Genomic DNA, 16,673 nt, shown 5'->3' with positions numbered 1-16,673 from the left:
TTGTTATCTGCCATGAGATAAGCGATTTTTGTTTACTCAAAAAACATTTGGCAAGTAATTTCTGGAACAGCTGTGAGGCTGTCCTAGGGGAAGTAGCAGACCTCTCTTTAAAGGCTGGCTGAGAATCCCAGAGACAGCTGTGTGGCAACACGAAGTTACATCAGAGTTCTCCCAGTAATACTTCATTCCTTGAGAGTTTCATATTCTCTCCAAATTGCTAAATGACAAATCAGCCCTCAGATTTTATCTGTATTCGATATTCATCTTGCTTTTTTATTTCCCATCAGAATTCGTGATGCCAGCTCCATGGTTTACTCTGAGACTCCGCTTCAGAGACATGGCTGTGATGATGTTATAAAGAGCAAGGATGAAAAAAGTGGCAATTTAATTCATTTTACAAATTAAGGGACACAGGAGTCCTGTATGTTGAGGCAACAAAGGAATTCCTGACGTCATTTTCTTTTACCTTTAATGTCACACAAAACCATCTCAAAATATCATTGGCAACAGGAGAAAAGGGGGCAAGCCAGTATCTCTGCTTTATGCTACTGGTGAGGGTTTTTAAGACACCAGTAGGTGTTGTCTTTGCTGCTTGTTATTTAAAAGGAAACCCCCAGAAGCTGTACTGTAATTTAGAGGTTAGTAAAGTTTCCCACTTAGAAAACACTTGGAAGATGCGTGCAAAGAAACATATGCAAGAAAAAGAAAATGTAAACAGTTATTGATGTTGCAAGTCTAAACTCATCATGTAGTTAACCTCCTCTTTTGGAAGGCTACACACTGTATCTTTCTCTCCCCTACATCCGACCTGACTCCCTTGCCCCCAACACACCACATATGGTGGACAGGGCACAGTTCTGCCCCACCTGCCACCCCCAAGATCTCTCTTGGAGACCCTAATAACTCCTGACAGTACCCTGATCCCTGACTACGTCCTCTGCCAAGGGGCTGGGTTTCAGAGAAAAGTGGTCAATCCATGCACGTGTTACATCTCTTCTCTTTTTGAAGAAAAAACAAACCAAAAACCGATTGCTGTCGAGTTGACTCTGATGCCTGGTGGCCCTATGTGTGTCAGAGTAGAACTGCACTCCATAGTGTTTTCAATGGCTGATTTATAGGAAGTGGGTTGCCAGAACTTTTCTTTTGAGGTGCCTCAGAGTGGACTCGAACTTCCAATCTTTCCATTAGCAGCCGAGCACGTTAACTATTCGCACCACCCAGGGGCTCTTTTTTTGAACAATGTACTCAAATGTGGCTCGTGAAAGGAACAATCACTGGACTGAACCATTTTTCATGCCAGGAAGTATAAGAAAGAAGAGAAATTGTAGATAAAACTCAGCTTTTCCCCCTTGACAAAAACCAGCTCAGCTCATCCCAAACAGAAAAAAAAAAAAAAAATCAAACTTATGGCCATCGAGTCAATTCTGACTCTTAGCAACCCTGTAGGAAAGAGCAGAACTGCCCCATAGGGTTTCCAAGGCTGTCATCTTTACGGAAGCAGACTGCCACATCTTTCTCCGGTGGAGCAGCTAGTGGGTTCGAACCACTGACTTTTCGGGTAGCAGCGGACTGCTTAACCCATGTGCAATCAGCTCATCCTACCCTGGTTCAAGTGGGATTTATCTCTTCTTCCTTTTCTCTTACTCCCATGAAATAAGTGAAGTCTCCCAATAAATTGTCAGATTGTAAAAATGGAACTGTGTAGCTGTTAATATTCCTTCTGGCAAAACTCAGTTGTTTTCCCCACTGGGTTTTCATCATTGTTACTGGATTTGCAGATTCTCCAAGCATAAGGCTTTCCAAGATTTTATCGAGAAAGCTACTTAATGGTCAATTGCCTTAGATTAGGGAAGTTTTTATCTTATTGTCTTAACTTTCTGTTCTCTCTTATTCTACTACTGGGCTTCAACAGATGCAAGAATTTGTTTTTAAACTCTATACTCTAAACGGAGGCCCTGCACAGTGCAAACAGTTAGGGGCTTGGCTGGTAAATGAAAGGTTTGAGGTTCAAGCCCACCCAGAGATGCACTGGAAGAAGACCTGGTGACCTTCCAAAAGATCACAGCCATGGAAAACCCTATGGGGCACAGCTCTACTCTAACACATGTGGGGTTGTCACGGGGTGCGATCAACTCCATGGTAACTGGAGAAATAAATACTCTAAAGATAATTTGCCATTATTTGTTCATTGGCTTAAGTTTGCCATTTCATTTTATTAAAACTTCTTCACAGTGGGTATTCATCAAAGTCTAAATTATTTTGCTGTTTTCTCAAAGTTAGGAGACAGCTCATGTATTTTGATGAAGTCCAAACGATTATTCACTATTAAGGCTGCAATTATTAGTATCTGCAATTCATAGCAACAAGTATTTGTGTAAGGAGCCCTGGTGGTGCCATGGTTAAGCACTTGGCTGCTAACCTAAAGGTTAGCAGTTTGAACTCACCCAGCAGCTCCAAGAAAGAAAGGCCTGGTGATCTATTCGCCTAGAAAACCCCGTGGGGCAGTTCTACTCTGTCACCTGGAGTCACCAAGAGTCAAAATCGACTCGATGGCACCTAACAACAGCAGCATTTATATATATAAAATTGTTATGTGTACGAGAGGAAATGAAGGATACAAAATTCTATCTGAAATGCTGACCGTAATCTCTTTCTCTTTGAAAAAATACATGAATATTTAAAAAGGCAGAACCTGACAGAATTCTTCTATTTCCTCAATGTCACAATATCATCATCTAGATCACTTATAAAATGTCATAAGTATTGAACGTTTTCTTTTTATTATCCTTAAATCATTTCTGAAGTCTATGTAAATAATCCTCATACATTTCTCTGTGTGTCATCTGCCCTGTCATTGTTGTTGTTAGGTGCCATCGAGTCCATTCTGACTCATAGCAACTGGTGTGACAGAGTAGAACTGCCCCATAGGGTTTCCTAGGCTGTATTATTTATGGGAGCAGATTGCCAGGTCTTTCTTCTGTGGAGCTGCTGGGTGGGTTAGAACCTCCAGCCTTTTGGTTAGCAGCCGAGTGCTTAACCATTACACCACCAGGTATCCTTTTGATCTGCATTAAAACAAACAAATAATCCATTGCAGTCAAGTTGATTCCAACTTATACTGATCCTACAGGACAGGGTAGAACTGCCCTATATAGTTTCCAAGGAGCGGCTGGTGGCTTTGAACTGCCGACCTTTTGGTTAGCAGCCGTAGCTCTTAATCACTATGCCACCAGGGTTTCCATACGTGTATGCAAAACCAAATAAACATGCACACAAAGATGCTGGAGTTGTTCAGTGAGAATGCCATATATACAAACCCCAAATTGATTCTTTCCACGTGTTTAGAAATCCCAGCGGGCACGGAAGCCAGGGAGCGGAACGTGCAATGAACCTCACTAGGAACGTAGCAGGCGCAGGGATGAGGGCAGGCCTGGGCAGTGCACGAGTGTCCCCAGAGTAGGATCAGCACCACGGAGAGCGCCCCCCAGCGCGCACGCGTGGGCATCTTGTCCGGTGCGCTTGCTCTGGCTACCTGGAGTGGAACGAGGAAAGGAGACGCGGTTGTTGCCAGGTTGCGTTACTCGTTCTTAGTAATTCTGCCTTTAAATTACGTATGGTTTCAAGCTTCCTAAGCCTCCAAATGATACATTGCAGTGACACTTAAAACATTTGGGTAAAGATACACGAAACGTATTTTTTTATCTTCTTCCATTAATCATAACTATGGAACAGATTCTTAATTCTCGACTTCGATATTATTATTTGGATAGTTCACTCTGTTTTTCTCTAGAAGCTGTGGATTTGGAATAAGACACACGTGTGTGTGTGTGCATATATTTTTTTTATATATATCTCTTTTTTTTTTGATATAGAGATATATAGATATATCATAAGTCCCTGGGTGGCAAAACAGTTAAGCACTTGATTACTAGCTGAAACGTTAGTGGTTCTAATCCACCCAGAGGTGCTTCGGAAGACAGGCCTAGTGATCCACCTCTGAAAGGTCACACCCTTGAAAATCTTATGGAGCAGTTCTACTCTGCACACACGGGGTCACCATGAATCAGAGTTGACTCAATAGCAACTTGACAACAACATTATGATGGTCAAGGTTCTGTCTCAACTTGGCTAGGCCATGATTCTCAGAGGCTTGGCAGGTATGATGTGTAATCATCCTCCATTTTGTGATCTGATGTAATCGTCCTCCATTTTGTGATCTAATGTGAGCAGCCAATCAGTTGAAAAGGGAGTTTCCTTAAGGGTGTGGCCTGCTTCCAATATATATGGATGCTCTGGCAAAGCTCGGTCTCTCTCTCTCTCAATCCTGCAACTAACTTGTCATCCTCTGACCTCCCATTCTTGGGACATGAACCAGGAGCCTGCTGCCTGACCTGCTGATTTGGGGTTTGTCAGTCCCTGCAACCACGTGAGTGAGGAGAAGCCTCCAGCCTGATGCCAGACCCATGAATCTGAGACTTGCCAGCCTCCGCAACGGCATGAGCCATTTCCTTGAAATAAATCTCTCTCTGTATATATTTACATATATCTGCTTCACTGGTTTTGCTCCTCTGTGGAACCTAGCCTAAGCCATTTTGTACTGAGAGTGGGGTGCTACTCTAACAGATGCCTAAAATATGGAAGTGGTTTTGGAATTGGGTAATGGGTAGAGGCTGGAAGAGTTTTAAGGTGCCTAATAGTAAAAGCCTGGATTGCCTTGAAGAGACTTGTTGGCAGAATTATGGACATCGAAGGCAACTCAGGTGAGGGCTCAGAAGGGAGTGAGGAGAGCTACAGAGAAAGTCTCTATCATCTTAGAGAATACATATGGTGTCAGCAACAGAAAGTTGCTAGAAATGTTAACATTAAACGTGCTTCTGGTGAGGCTTTAAAACAAAATGATGAACGTGTGATTGGAGGAAGGGCGATGCTTTTTATGCAGTGGCAAAGAACTTGTTTGAATTACCTTTGAATGTTTGGTGGAAGTTAGAACTTGTAAATGATGAACTTGGATATCTCGCTGAGGAGAATTCTAAGCAAGATCTTAAAGAGTCTGCATGATTTCTCCTTGCCACTTGTAGTAAAATGGGAGAGGAAAGAGACGGACTTAAAAATGAACTATGCAAAATGAAAACAAAACTTAAAGATTTGGAAAATTCTGCTCTACAAACTGAGGACATTTGTCCTAGGATGTTCACCAAGGACATGGCTACACAATCTTTTGTTGAAGATTAAGCCAGTGACTGATGAATCTAACCAACCACTATAGCAGAAAACTCATCAGCTTAGACTGACCGGAATGAAGAAAAAACAAAAGGCGAGAACACTGTCTGCCTCTTGGGATTATATAGACAGGAAACAGGCCAAAGGGGCTATATCTGTTGTCCTCTAAGAAAAGAAAAGAACCATCCCCGGAGCAGCTCAGGGATCAGAAGAACTGTTGGAAGGAATACAGGAAGCAGGGCTGTATCGGTTTCAAAGGGTGGGACCACGGTCTCCTGGATTTCAAAGGGTGGGGCCACAGCCTCTTAGGCTTAATAGAATCATATCTTCACCAACTCAGCGCTGGAGCTGCTATTAAGGTATGCCAGGGGAATGGTGCCATGGCCCAAACTGAGGAAGTAGGGCTACCATGCCCAAGGGCCAGAAGAATGGGGACTGCTGGGACCAAGGGGGTGGGGTCACTGCTTAGATTGGCTAGAAAATGGGGCTGCCCAAAGCTGAGAGAGCAGAGTTGCCATCCCCGTGGGCCTAGAAGGCAGAGCTGAAGCCCAGGATTGAGGAGGCCTCCACCCAGAAAAAAAAAACAGAGAGGGTTATTTTCAAGCCTTGAGAGCTAATGTAAATTGTTCTGCTGGGTTTTAGATTTGCTTGATGTCTGTTATCCCTTCTTTCCCTCCAATTTCTTCCATTTGTAATGGAAATGCCTGTTCCACCATTGTACTTTGGAAAGAGATAACTTGTATTCTAGATTTCACTGGTTCACAGATAAAAGAAAATTTTGCCCCAGGATGTGACACACCTAATGTCTCACCCATATTTGATTTACAGGATTCAGAAGATGAGATTTTGGGAATTGATTTAAGTCTTTTGGGATGATATGATGGGGTGAATGTGTTTTGCATGTGGGAAGGACACAAATTTTGGAGTGCCAAAGGGTCGAATATTATCGATTCGGTTGTGTCCCCCAAAAATATGTCTTGTAAATCTTAACCCCTGTATCTGTGATTATAATCCCATTTCAGAATGGGTTGTCTTTGTTGTGTTAATAAAATAGGATTAGTGTAGAGTGTGTCTTAAGTTAGTGTCCTTGGAGATATAAAAGAAATTAGACAAGCAATCAGGAGAGGCAGAAATGGGGGAAGAGAGATGGCAAGCTGCATGAAGACTGCTCAAGAGCAGAAGCTCAAAGAAACAAAGACCTTCATTCAGAGCCAACAGAAAGAAAGACTTCCCCTAGACCCAGCACCCTGAATTTGGATTTCTAGCCTCTAGGAAAATAGATTTCTGTTTGTGAAAGCTAGCCATTTGCGGTATTTCTGTTATAGCAGCACTAGATAACTAAAACTATATATATGCATATAGAAAGAGATTGCATGAGGTTTAATTTTAATTATATAAAAAAACCCACTGCCATCAAGTCAATTCCTATGCATAGAAACCCTGCAGGAGAGAGTACAACTGCCCTATGGTTTCCAGGGCTATAATCCTTATGGAAGCAGGCTGCCACATCTTTCTCCCCAGGAGTGGCTGGTGGGTTCAAACCATTGACCTTTTGGTTCGCAGGAGAGCGCTTAACCACTGTGCAGATAAGGCTCATCCCATAATAAATGCTAAGATTTCTGCCTGCAAATGATAAGACTGGGTCATTATATACTGAATATATTTGAATCAAAAATATTTCTCAGGAAAGTCATTGTTATCAGGAGTGTTTCCTTTCTTTAGTGATAGTCATCAAAGTTTAGCTATAACTCCTTAAAGGGCTTGAGGAAGCCCTCCCTAGAGGCTTCTCCATCCATTCTGAGTGAGTTGTTTGTTTACCATCTTTATTCTTCTCTTGGAACAGCCAAAGGGTTTTGATGGTTCAATGCCATGGTTTCTCAGAGGAAATGTGTGGATGGGGTGGGGGTGGGGGGAGCCACTGCACAATCTATAAATAAAGAGTAAAAGAATTGCTCCATAAGATATGTTCAGGCAAAGAGAAAAAAAAAATCAGTGAGGTCACAGAAATATTGGACATTCTTAATTAGCTTACACCAGCTGCGTGGTCTGGAATGTCAGAGGTTAATTTATTTTTCGCCCATTGGCCGTACCTTCATCATCATGTATTTTGTCTTCTCTTAAAGGACGTGTGCGTAAAAATAGCCATACACGCGGAAGGTAAACCACTCGACAGAGCACCACTGAGGGCCCCGTTTATCCTCTGCTCTAGCCAGCCTTCCCAGCTGGGGGGAAGTTGTCCTAGTGACTCTGGCTCATGGTGGCCCCATGTGTGTCAGAGTAGAACTGTGCTTCATGGGTTTTCAATGGCTGATTTTTCAGAAGCAGATCGCCAGGCGTTTCTTCTGAGTTGACTCTGGGTGGACTATGAAACGCCAATCTTGCCGCTAGCAGCCGAGCTCCTTAACTGTTTGCCCCACCCAGGGACTCCCATCCAGGGGAACTTGTTGCCATAGGAAACATAGCGACCCTAGAGGGCAGAGTAGAACCGCCCCCATAGGGTTTCCAAGGAGTGCCTGATGGATTCGAACTGTCGCCCTTGTGGTTAGCAGCTGTAGCTCTTAACGACTAAGCCACCAGGGTTGGGCACCCAAAATCCGTCGCTTTTCCACCTTTTAAAAGACCTGGAAGTATGCATTTTCCTGAACCCCTGTGCGTCTCCCCCTTTCAGTTACCCACGAAGTGCTGACGGTGCAGAGAGCTTTGCAAAAACCAAGTCGGCGCTCCACCTCTCAGCGCTGGAAAGAACTTGCTCCAACAGCTTGCGGGGAGGAGTCCCCTAGCTTGCCCCAGCCGGGCTTTCCCCGCCCCTGGCTGCGCGTTTACCCTGGGCCCTACTGGGTATCCTCCAGGGCATCTCAGGCCCAGCCCTGAGCCCTATGCCCTCTATGCGTCCCCAGCCTTGGCGCTCCCTCCTCCCTCTCCCCGTGGTCCTCCCAGGAGACCCCGTCCCCCCAGGGAACCCTAGCTCCGGGCACACCCGGCCGGGGAAGGCGCTCTGTGCCTGCAAACCCCCGCCCTCTCGGGACGGTCCGCGAACCCTGGATGCAAGCGGCGCCAGGGCGCGAGGCCGCCCTCTACCCTCCCCGCCGGGGCAGACGACCTGGCGCTGCGGGCGGGCGGTTCTGCGCCCTGGCCGACTTCCAGCTGCTGCTCGGCCGCGCCGGGCGGCGGCTCAGGGGCTTCGGCAGGGTCCCAGAGCGCGGCTTGTGTTGCCTGCGAGCCCCCGCCGCCTGTGACCCGGCCACCGAGCCCGTCTCTCCCGGTGATGGCTTCCCCAGCTTGCGCGCTGCAGCCCCGGCTGGGCGTTCGCCGCCCCTTCCAGGGGAGTCTGGGCGGGAGGAGACTTGATACTGGAGCCGGGACTTGGGAGGCGGCCACGCACTGTTCTTCCCCACCGCGTCCAAGAGCAGACAGGACGCTGCGCTTGGGAAGCCGGTTGGCAGCGCTGGAGGACCGGGTGGACAGAGGGGAGGCGGCTGGAGAGCTCAAGAGGCTGGGATGGATACGCGAAGGAGGAGAGAGTCCCGGCGCCGGCAGTCCGGCTCCCAGCAGCCGCCCTCGGCCTCCAGACTCTACCCGCTGCTCTCCTGGGTGGCAGCGGGCCCCTTTGCGACCTGAAATTGCCCCTGGAGACTGTCTGTGCGCACCTCTGCCCTCGCCCTGCCTGTCCCTCTGGCTCCCCGCGCCCAACCCCTGCGGGGGCAGAGCCCCGGCCATCCGGTCCTCACCTGTTCTTCGGAGCCTCCAGGCACGGGCGCGTCACGGCCGGGGCGCCATGCCCTTCCCGGGCGGGCAGAGCGTGGCTCCAGCGGGCCCGCGCGGCGCCCTTTTATCCCCGAGTCCACGCCTCGGCCCACCCCCGCCCCACCCCGGGAGCCGGCGGGCGGCCACGGGACCCGGCCCGGGCGGGCATCCTCGTCCGCTCCCGCGGGGCCGAGCGCAGGCGGCCGGGGCGGGGCGCGCGGAGCCGGTGAAAGTAGGGGGACCCAGGGCGAAGGGGGCGCCGCGGGAGCGTTCAGGTCTCTGCAAATCGGCGCCGGGCACCCTGCCCGGCCGAGCGAGAAGCCTTGCTCTTCTCGTGGACGACGGCGGGAACCAGGCTGCGCTCCGGTGTGCAGGGGAGCTGGCTGCGCCCCCGGCCCCGTGAGCCAGCCACGCCCCCCGCCCGGCCCCCTGGCCCAAGGTGGAAGCCTTGCCTCCTTTCGCCCGGCGGCTCCCGGAGTGGGAACATGGGTAGCCCGGTGGTACAGCCGGGGCGTGGGGATGACCTGGGGAGGGGTACCAAAGGGAGGCTGGAGAGGACCGTGTGTCTCTGCTCTGGGGCGGAGGTAGGAGGAGTTAGTGGACTGGCTTCCAGGAGAAAAGGACCTGAGACGGGCTGGAAAGGATGATGTGGGCAGTTGAAACGGCAGAGCCAAAGACCCCATGGGGCCCCCACTGGGAAGGGGAGAAGCAGAGGTTTCCATGGGAGGAAGAACGGCAGCGCGCAGGACACTCCCCAGTCCAGCGGTCCTGATGGAGCTGGCTGTGCAACGGCCCGTGACCAGGGACCGCCAGGACCTAACAAGAAATGAGCCTGACAGTCCCTTCTGATGAATGCCTTAACTTCTCCAAGGGAGTCCCTGGGTGGCGCAAATGGTGATTGCACTTGGCTGCCAGTCAAAAGGTTGGAGGTTTGAGTCCACCCAGAGGCTCCGCGGAAGAAAGACCTGGTGATCTACTCCCAAAAATCAGCCATTGAAAATCCTAGGGAGCCCAGTCCTGCTCTGACATTCGTGGTGTTGCCACGAGCTGAAGTCCACTCCGCGCTAATTTCTTGTCGTCCTGGAGTTTCTCTTAAGGAACATGGTCTCTAGGAATTGCAGAATTCCTGGCTGCACCTACACGTGGCTTCCACAGAGAAGATCACCAATACACACTGTTGATAAGGGTGCTGATTCACTTCTACAGCTTAGCTCTTGTTGCCGTAGTGTCATTCCACTCGCGGCGACCGCTCATAGAACAGAATGAAACGTTGCCGGGTCCTGCCTCATCTTCAGGATTGTTGGTATGCCCCAGTCCACTGTTAGGACTACTGTGTATTTTGAGTACCTTTGAGGAAGCCGTGGTGGCTGGTGGTTAAGAGTTACAGCTGCTAACCAAGAGGTCGACAGTTCGAATCCACCAGGCACTCCTTGGAAACTCTATGGGGCAGTTCTACTCTGTACTGTGGGGTCGCTATGAGTTGGATTCGACTCAAGGGCAACTGGTTATTCCAACCTAGGAGGCTTGTCTCAAGCACAATATCGGACAATGTGCTCTTGTGATCCATAGGGTTTTCCTTGGCTGATTTTCAGAAGTAGATTGCCGGGCCTTTCTTCCTAGTCTGTCATAGCCTGGAAGCTTTGCTGAAACCTGTCCACCATGGGCGAGCGTGCTGGTATTTGAAATACCGTTGGCATAGCTTCCAGCATCCCAGGAACATGCAAGCCACTACAGCACACACACTGGCAGACACGAGGGTCTGTAGCTTTATTTTTTAATAATGTGTGTTGACATAAAATTTCCAGGAACTAGTCAAACAATGCATTATGGTATGTATTTCTCAGCATGTCCAAAATCCATTGATTAAAACAAAAGAAAACAAAAAACTACTCCTCAGAACTTCTCCTGATCCTCCTTCTTTTTTAATATTGTGAAACTTTTTTTTTTTTTTTTATTTAGTTTGTTGAATATACACAGCAAAACATACACCAATTCTACAGTTTATAAAAAACCAAACCTATTCACCATAGAGTCAATTCCAACTCATAGTGAGCCTATAGGACAGAGTAGAACTGCTTCATAGGGTTTCCAAGGAGCATCTGGTGGATTTGAACTGCCAGCCTTTTGTTTAGCAGCTGAGTTCTTAACCACTGTGCCGCATTTATACATATACCATTTAGTGACACTGATTACATTCTTTGAGTTGTGAACCATTCTCACGGGCCTTTTCCGAGTTGTTCCTCCCTCATTAACATAAATTAACTGGCCCCTAAGGTTCCTATCTAATCTTTCAAGTTGCTGTTGTCAGTTTGATCCCATATAGATAGATCTTGAAAGAGCACGATGCTCAAGGCAGATATTCTGTATTAGTTAAGCTAAACTATTGTTTTAAGAAGACTTCGAGGACTATTTTTTGTTTATGATTTGAAGATTATCTCAGGGCACTAGTTTCAGGGGTTCATCCAACCTTCATAGCTCCAGGAAGTCTGGAGTCAATGAGAAATTGAAATCCTGTTCTGCATTTCCCCCCTTTTGATTAGAATTCTTCTACAGACTCTTTGATCAAGATGTTCAGTAATGGTAGCCGGGCACCATCCAGTTCTGGTCTCATGGCAAAGGAGGCAGCTGTTCATGGAGGGAATCACCCACACATTCCGTATCCTCCTATTCCTGAGTCTCCTTCTTCCTCTGTTGCTGCAGGCGAAAGGAAACCATTGTTGTGCCTTGGATGGCCACTTGCAAGCTTTTAAAACCCCGGGCCCTATGCAACAAATGAAAAGAGGTAGAACAGAAGCACGAAATCAGTCACTAGGCCAGTTAACTGGGATGTCCCATGAAACTGTGACCCTAAACCTCCAAACCAAGAAACCAGACATCCCGTAAGGATTTTGGTTATACAGAAGCAGCTACCTCTCCCCCCTTTTTTCTCATCATTGTAAATATGTCTATCACACAACTTTTGCCAACTCAACTTTTTACAGGTGTACAATTAACTGACAGCAATTACAGTAATCGGCTGTGTAACCCTACCCTTAATCAATGGGATATTTCTATCACCATTAACCACCCTTTTCCCCTTCCACCTGCTCCTGGTAACCACTAATAAGCTTTTTTCTCTATACGTTTGCCTTTTCTTGCCTTTTTATACAAAAAATTGAGGTCATACAATATTTGTCCTTTCCTGATTGACTTATTTTGCTCAGCATAATGTTTTCCATCTCCATTCATATTGTGACATGAATCAAGACTTCATTTCTCCTGCTGGCTGAGTAGTGTTTCATTGTATGTATGTGCCATATTTTGTTTACCCATTCCTCTGCTGATGGGGATTTATTTAGGTTGTTTCCAACTTTTGTCTATTTCGAATAGTGTTGCGTGAACATCGGTGTACAAGTTTCTGTTTGAGTTTCTGCTTTGAAATCTTTTGGGTATATACCTAGGAGAGGAGTTGTTGGGTCACATGGTAGTTCTGTTTTTGTTTTTGGAGGAAGCGCCACACTGTTTTCCACAATGGCTGTACCAGTTTGCATTCTCGCTAGCAATGGATAACGGTTTCAATTTCCCCACATCCTCGCCAGCATTTGTTATTTTCTGTTTTGTTTTGTTTTTTTGTTTTTTATCTTAGCTGTCTGGTAGGAGTGTAAAGGTATCCCATTGTGATTTTGATTTGCATCTCTCTGATGGCTAATAGGGCCATAGGGTTGCTATGAGTTGAACCGACTTGACAGCACCTAAAAACAATAATAACAACGGGTAATGACGACTGAGCTTCTTTTCACATATTTGGTGGCTGTTTGAATGTCCTCTCTGGTGAAATGTTTATTCAGGTCCCTTTGTCTACTTTATGGTTGGGTTATTTGTCTTTTTGTTGTTAAATTGTCAAAGTTTTATATATATTTTCGTTATTAGATTCTTGTCAAATATATGGTTTCACCAAAGATATTCTCCCGCTTGTAGCTTGTCTTTTCACTTTTTTGGTAAAGTCTTTTGGTGAACAAAATTTTAATTTTTATGAGGTCCCATTTCTTTATTTTGTTTTTCACTATATATGCTTTTGTTATAATGTTAGATAATCCACTGTTAAAAGCTAGGTCTGACAGCATTGCCCCTGCTTTTTCTTCTAAGAATTTTATTGTTTTAGTTTGCCCCTTTGGGTCCTTTATCCATTTTGAATTTGTTTTTGTGTATGGTGCGAGGCATGGATCCCGTTACGTTTTTGAGTCTACGATATTTGTGATTTCTCTTTTGATTTCTTTCTTGACCCATTGGTAGTTTAATACTGTGTTGTTTCATTTCCATACATCTGTGTATTTTTTAGGTTTTTTTTTTTTTTCTGTTATTGATTTCTAGCTTCACTCTGTTGTGGTCAGAGAAAATACTTTGTATGATTGCAATGTTTTAAAATCTATCAAGACTTGCTTTGTGACCTAACATGTGGTCTTTCCTGGAGAATGATCCATGTGCAGTGGAGTAGAATGTATATTGTGCCATTTTGGGGTGGAGCGTTTTATATATATCTATTAAATCTGTTTGGTTTATAGTGTCCTGTGTTTCCTTGTTGATCTTCTTTCTAGATGTTCCTTCCAATATTGAAAGTGGTATATTGAAGTCTACAACTATTACTTTAGTACTACCTATTTCTCCCTTCGATTCTATCACTGTTTGCTTTATATATTTAGGTGCCCCAAAGTTGGGTGCATATATATTTATGATTGTTAAATCTTCTTGATAAATTGACCCTGTGGTATAGCCTCCACTAAAGATGCCTGCTTCTTAGCATACAGCAGTCTCAATCAGCAGCCCTCAGCACTGACAGTAAGGGGGAGCAGACAGACCAGAACTGACTCCCCAGGAGACCTGTCCTAGTGGTTTCCGAGGCCTGAGCTATGGGGTGCACGGGGAAGCAGGTAAGAGTGTTGACTATGAGAGCAGACTCCAGTGTATGGGCTTTCTGTAAAAATTCACCGTAGGCTTGCAGCCAACAGTGTCCTGGTGGGGGAGGTGCTGGCACACTTGAAACGGATCTCTAGGGAGGTCTGCCTGGCTGATTTTAGAGCAGAAGCTTGGGGTCCTATCTCTTTGTATAGACAGGGACTGTGGTGGTTAAGAAAGGAGTCTCCTTTTCTGGGGCCACTACCCCAGTTCACTTTAGCTAGCAGCCAGCATGGCTGGAGTAAGGGGCAGGGATGGTGCGAGAAGCAATTTTCCTACTGTATTCAACTTGTTGATTCACTAATTCTTGCCTGGCTGCAGTTCCCTGCTACTTTCCTCTGCCCCCTGTTACAGAGTCCCTCAAAGCCAAGAACTGTTTCTTTGTTGTATTTGTGGAGGAGGGTCAGAATAATGGTCTATTTATGCTGCCATTTCCTAGAATCTCCTAATCCTTGTTAATGGCAGCAGCATCCACCTAGCCATCCAAACTAGAAATTGCAGCCATCCTTGCTTCTCCTTGAGTAACCCATGGGCAATTGTTCCATAGGTCTAGTGGATTCTGACGCCTAAGGATCTTTGGGTTCCATGTCTTCCTCCCACCCCAATCTCACGGCCTTAGTACACGTTCTCATCCTGTCTTAGCTTCTGCCAGCCTGTTCCTCCACCGATTCTGGCCACGACCCCCAGCCCATCACTAAAACTCAGGGGCTGCCAGTGTTATCAATGCAGAGTCTGAACTTTGCCGTTGCTGGTATACTATATGTCATGGTCTCCCCATCACACTCCAGGAACCTCTCATCTGCTGATACACCCTGCTCTGAAGGGTGGTGGGCAAATCTCTGCCGTTTTTGTTTTGTTTTTTATTGTGTTTTAGGTGAAAGTTTGCAGCTCAAGTTAAATCCTCATTCAAAAATGTACACACATATTGTTTCGTGACATTGGTTGCAATCCCCACAATATGACAGCAGAAGCCTCCTTTCTACCCAGGGTTCCCTGTATCCATTCGTCCAGTTTTCCTGTCCCTTCCTGCCTTCTTGTGTGGCTTTTGGACAGTTTACTACTTGGTCTCGTATATTTGATTGAACTAAGAAGCACGTTCCTCACGTATGTTATTGTTTGTTTTACAGGCCTGTCTAATCTTTGCCTGAAAAGTGGACTTCAAGTGTGGTTTCAGTTCGGAGTTAGCAGAATGTCTGGGGGCCATACTCTTGGGGGTTCCTCCAGTTGCTGTCAGACCAGTAAGTCTGGTCTTTTTTCATGAATTTGAGCTCTGTTCTACATTTTTCTCCCATTCTGTCTGGGACTTTCTGTTGTGATCCTTGTCAGAGCGGTCTGTAGTAGACGCTGGGCACATTCTTCTGGACTCAGACTGGTAGAGGCTGTGGTTCATGTGGCCCTTTAGTCCTTTGGGCTAATCTTTTCCTTCGGTCTTTGGTTTTCTCTGTTCTCCTTTGCTCCAGATGGGACTGGACCAATAGATATATCTTAGATGGCTGCTTGCAAACCTTTAAGACCTTTTAATGTTTTTGCACTCTTTTATCTCCTGGTGCTTGTTTTGGTCCACTCGCTGGACAATCTCCTAGACCTTCATCACACAAAGCCCTCCGACATCGGTGCCTATGGCTAATGTGGTCCTCTTCCTTCTGTATTGTGGCTAATCACTTCCCCCCTTCAATATCGATCGTGGGGGCTTCTTGAGACTTAGAAACTATCACAGAGCTGAGCCGACGAGTGGTGTTCAGTAGAGTGAATGAATGAGTGAATGAGGCTCAATTCTAGTTATTCTTCAAACCTTGAATCAAAACTATCCCCTGAAGTCACCTTTAAGCTGAGTAACAGTTTAGCTCAAAGAATAAAGACTGTCACCCTTGAATATTGTGTTCTTTTAAAAACATTGTTTAAGAACAAGTGGACAGCAGCTGTTATAAAGCGTAGATGAGGAGGTTGGGGGGCAGGGAGTTAAAGCAAACCCGAGTGAAACAATTAGACTAAAAATAACAAGAACACTGACACAACGTGGAGAACGTAACCAATGTCACTGAACATTATATTCGGAAACCCTGGAATGGGAGTCGGTTTTGCCATTTATATATTCACCCAAAAATAAAATTAAGTATTAATTAGGAAAACAAATGTGTAAAACAAGGGAACTGGGGGTGGAAAGGGGGAGTGTGCTGTCACACTATAGGGATTGAAGCTAGGGACACATAGCAATATGTCTATAAATTTTCGTATGAGAAATTAACTTGAGCTGTAACCTTTCACCTAAAGCACAATTAAAAAAAAAAAAGAGAAAGAAATGTGTAGAATAAAAAAGTCATACTAGATACCATGAGACAAATTACGTGGAAAATGCATTACTGATTCTCAATTTTTTTTAATGAATATATTGATGTACGGAGTCCTTTTGTTTTGACATGTATCTTACCAGCCTTGTCTGCTTCCCAGGTGGTTAGTTCCTTGGATAGGGATCATGGTTTATTTATTTATTTATTTAATTCCTAGAAGTACCAGTGGGGTCCCTGGGTGGTACAAAGGGTGAACACGTTCTGATGTGGCTTGTAGGTGGTGTCACAAATGGTGAACACAACCAGCTGCTAAGCAAAAGTTTGGAGGTTCAAGTCCACCCAGAGGTGCCTCAGAAGACAATCCTGGTGATCAGCTCCTGAGAAATCAGCCCCTGGAGCTCAGTTCTACTCTGACACACGTGGGCTTGCCATGAATCAGAGTCAACTTGATGGTAACTGGTTTTCAGGAATTCCTGGGTGGAAAACCAT

The 16,673-nt window shown here is 45.9% G+C and overlaps 1 protein-coding gene across 2 annotated transcripts in view; it reads right to left on the bottom strand.

Annotated features, from left to right (window-relative positions):
• LOC135229047 (matrix-remodeling-associated protein 5-like) overlaps positions 1–9,021 on the bottom strand; it is a 32,982-nt gene extending 23,961 nt beyond the window's left edge. The window contains exons 1-2 of one of the 2 annotated variants that reach the window (XM_064278801.1): positions 8,949–9,021; positions 3,318–3,532 (exon numbers count right to left, since the gene is read on the bottom strand). In XM_064278801.1, coding sequence (XP_064134871.1) covers positions 3,318–3,505 — 188 coding nt within the window. In that variant the 5' untranslated portion in view covers positions 3,506–3,532; positions 8,949–9,021. Of the gene's footprint in view, positions 1–3,317; positions 3,533–7,038; positions 7,122–8,948 lie in introns of those variants that run through there. The other variant, XM_064278800.1, reaches the window with a different exon arrangement.
• Positions 9,022–16,673: the final 7,652 nt, after the last annotated feature.

Source organism: Loxodonta africana, chromosome Y (assembly GCF_030014295.1).
Source record: "Loxodonta africana isolate mLoxAfr1 chromosome Y, mLoxAfr1.hap2, whole genome shotgun sequence".
Lineage (NCBI taxonomy): Eukaryota > Metazoa > Chordata > Mammalia > Proboscidea > Elephantidae > Loxodonta > Loxodonta africana.
The sequence above is the reverse complement of the archived record's forward strand: the minus strand, read 5'-3'. Positions and strand labels throughout refer to the sequence as shown.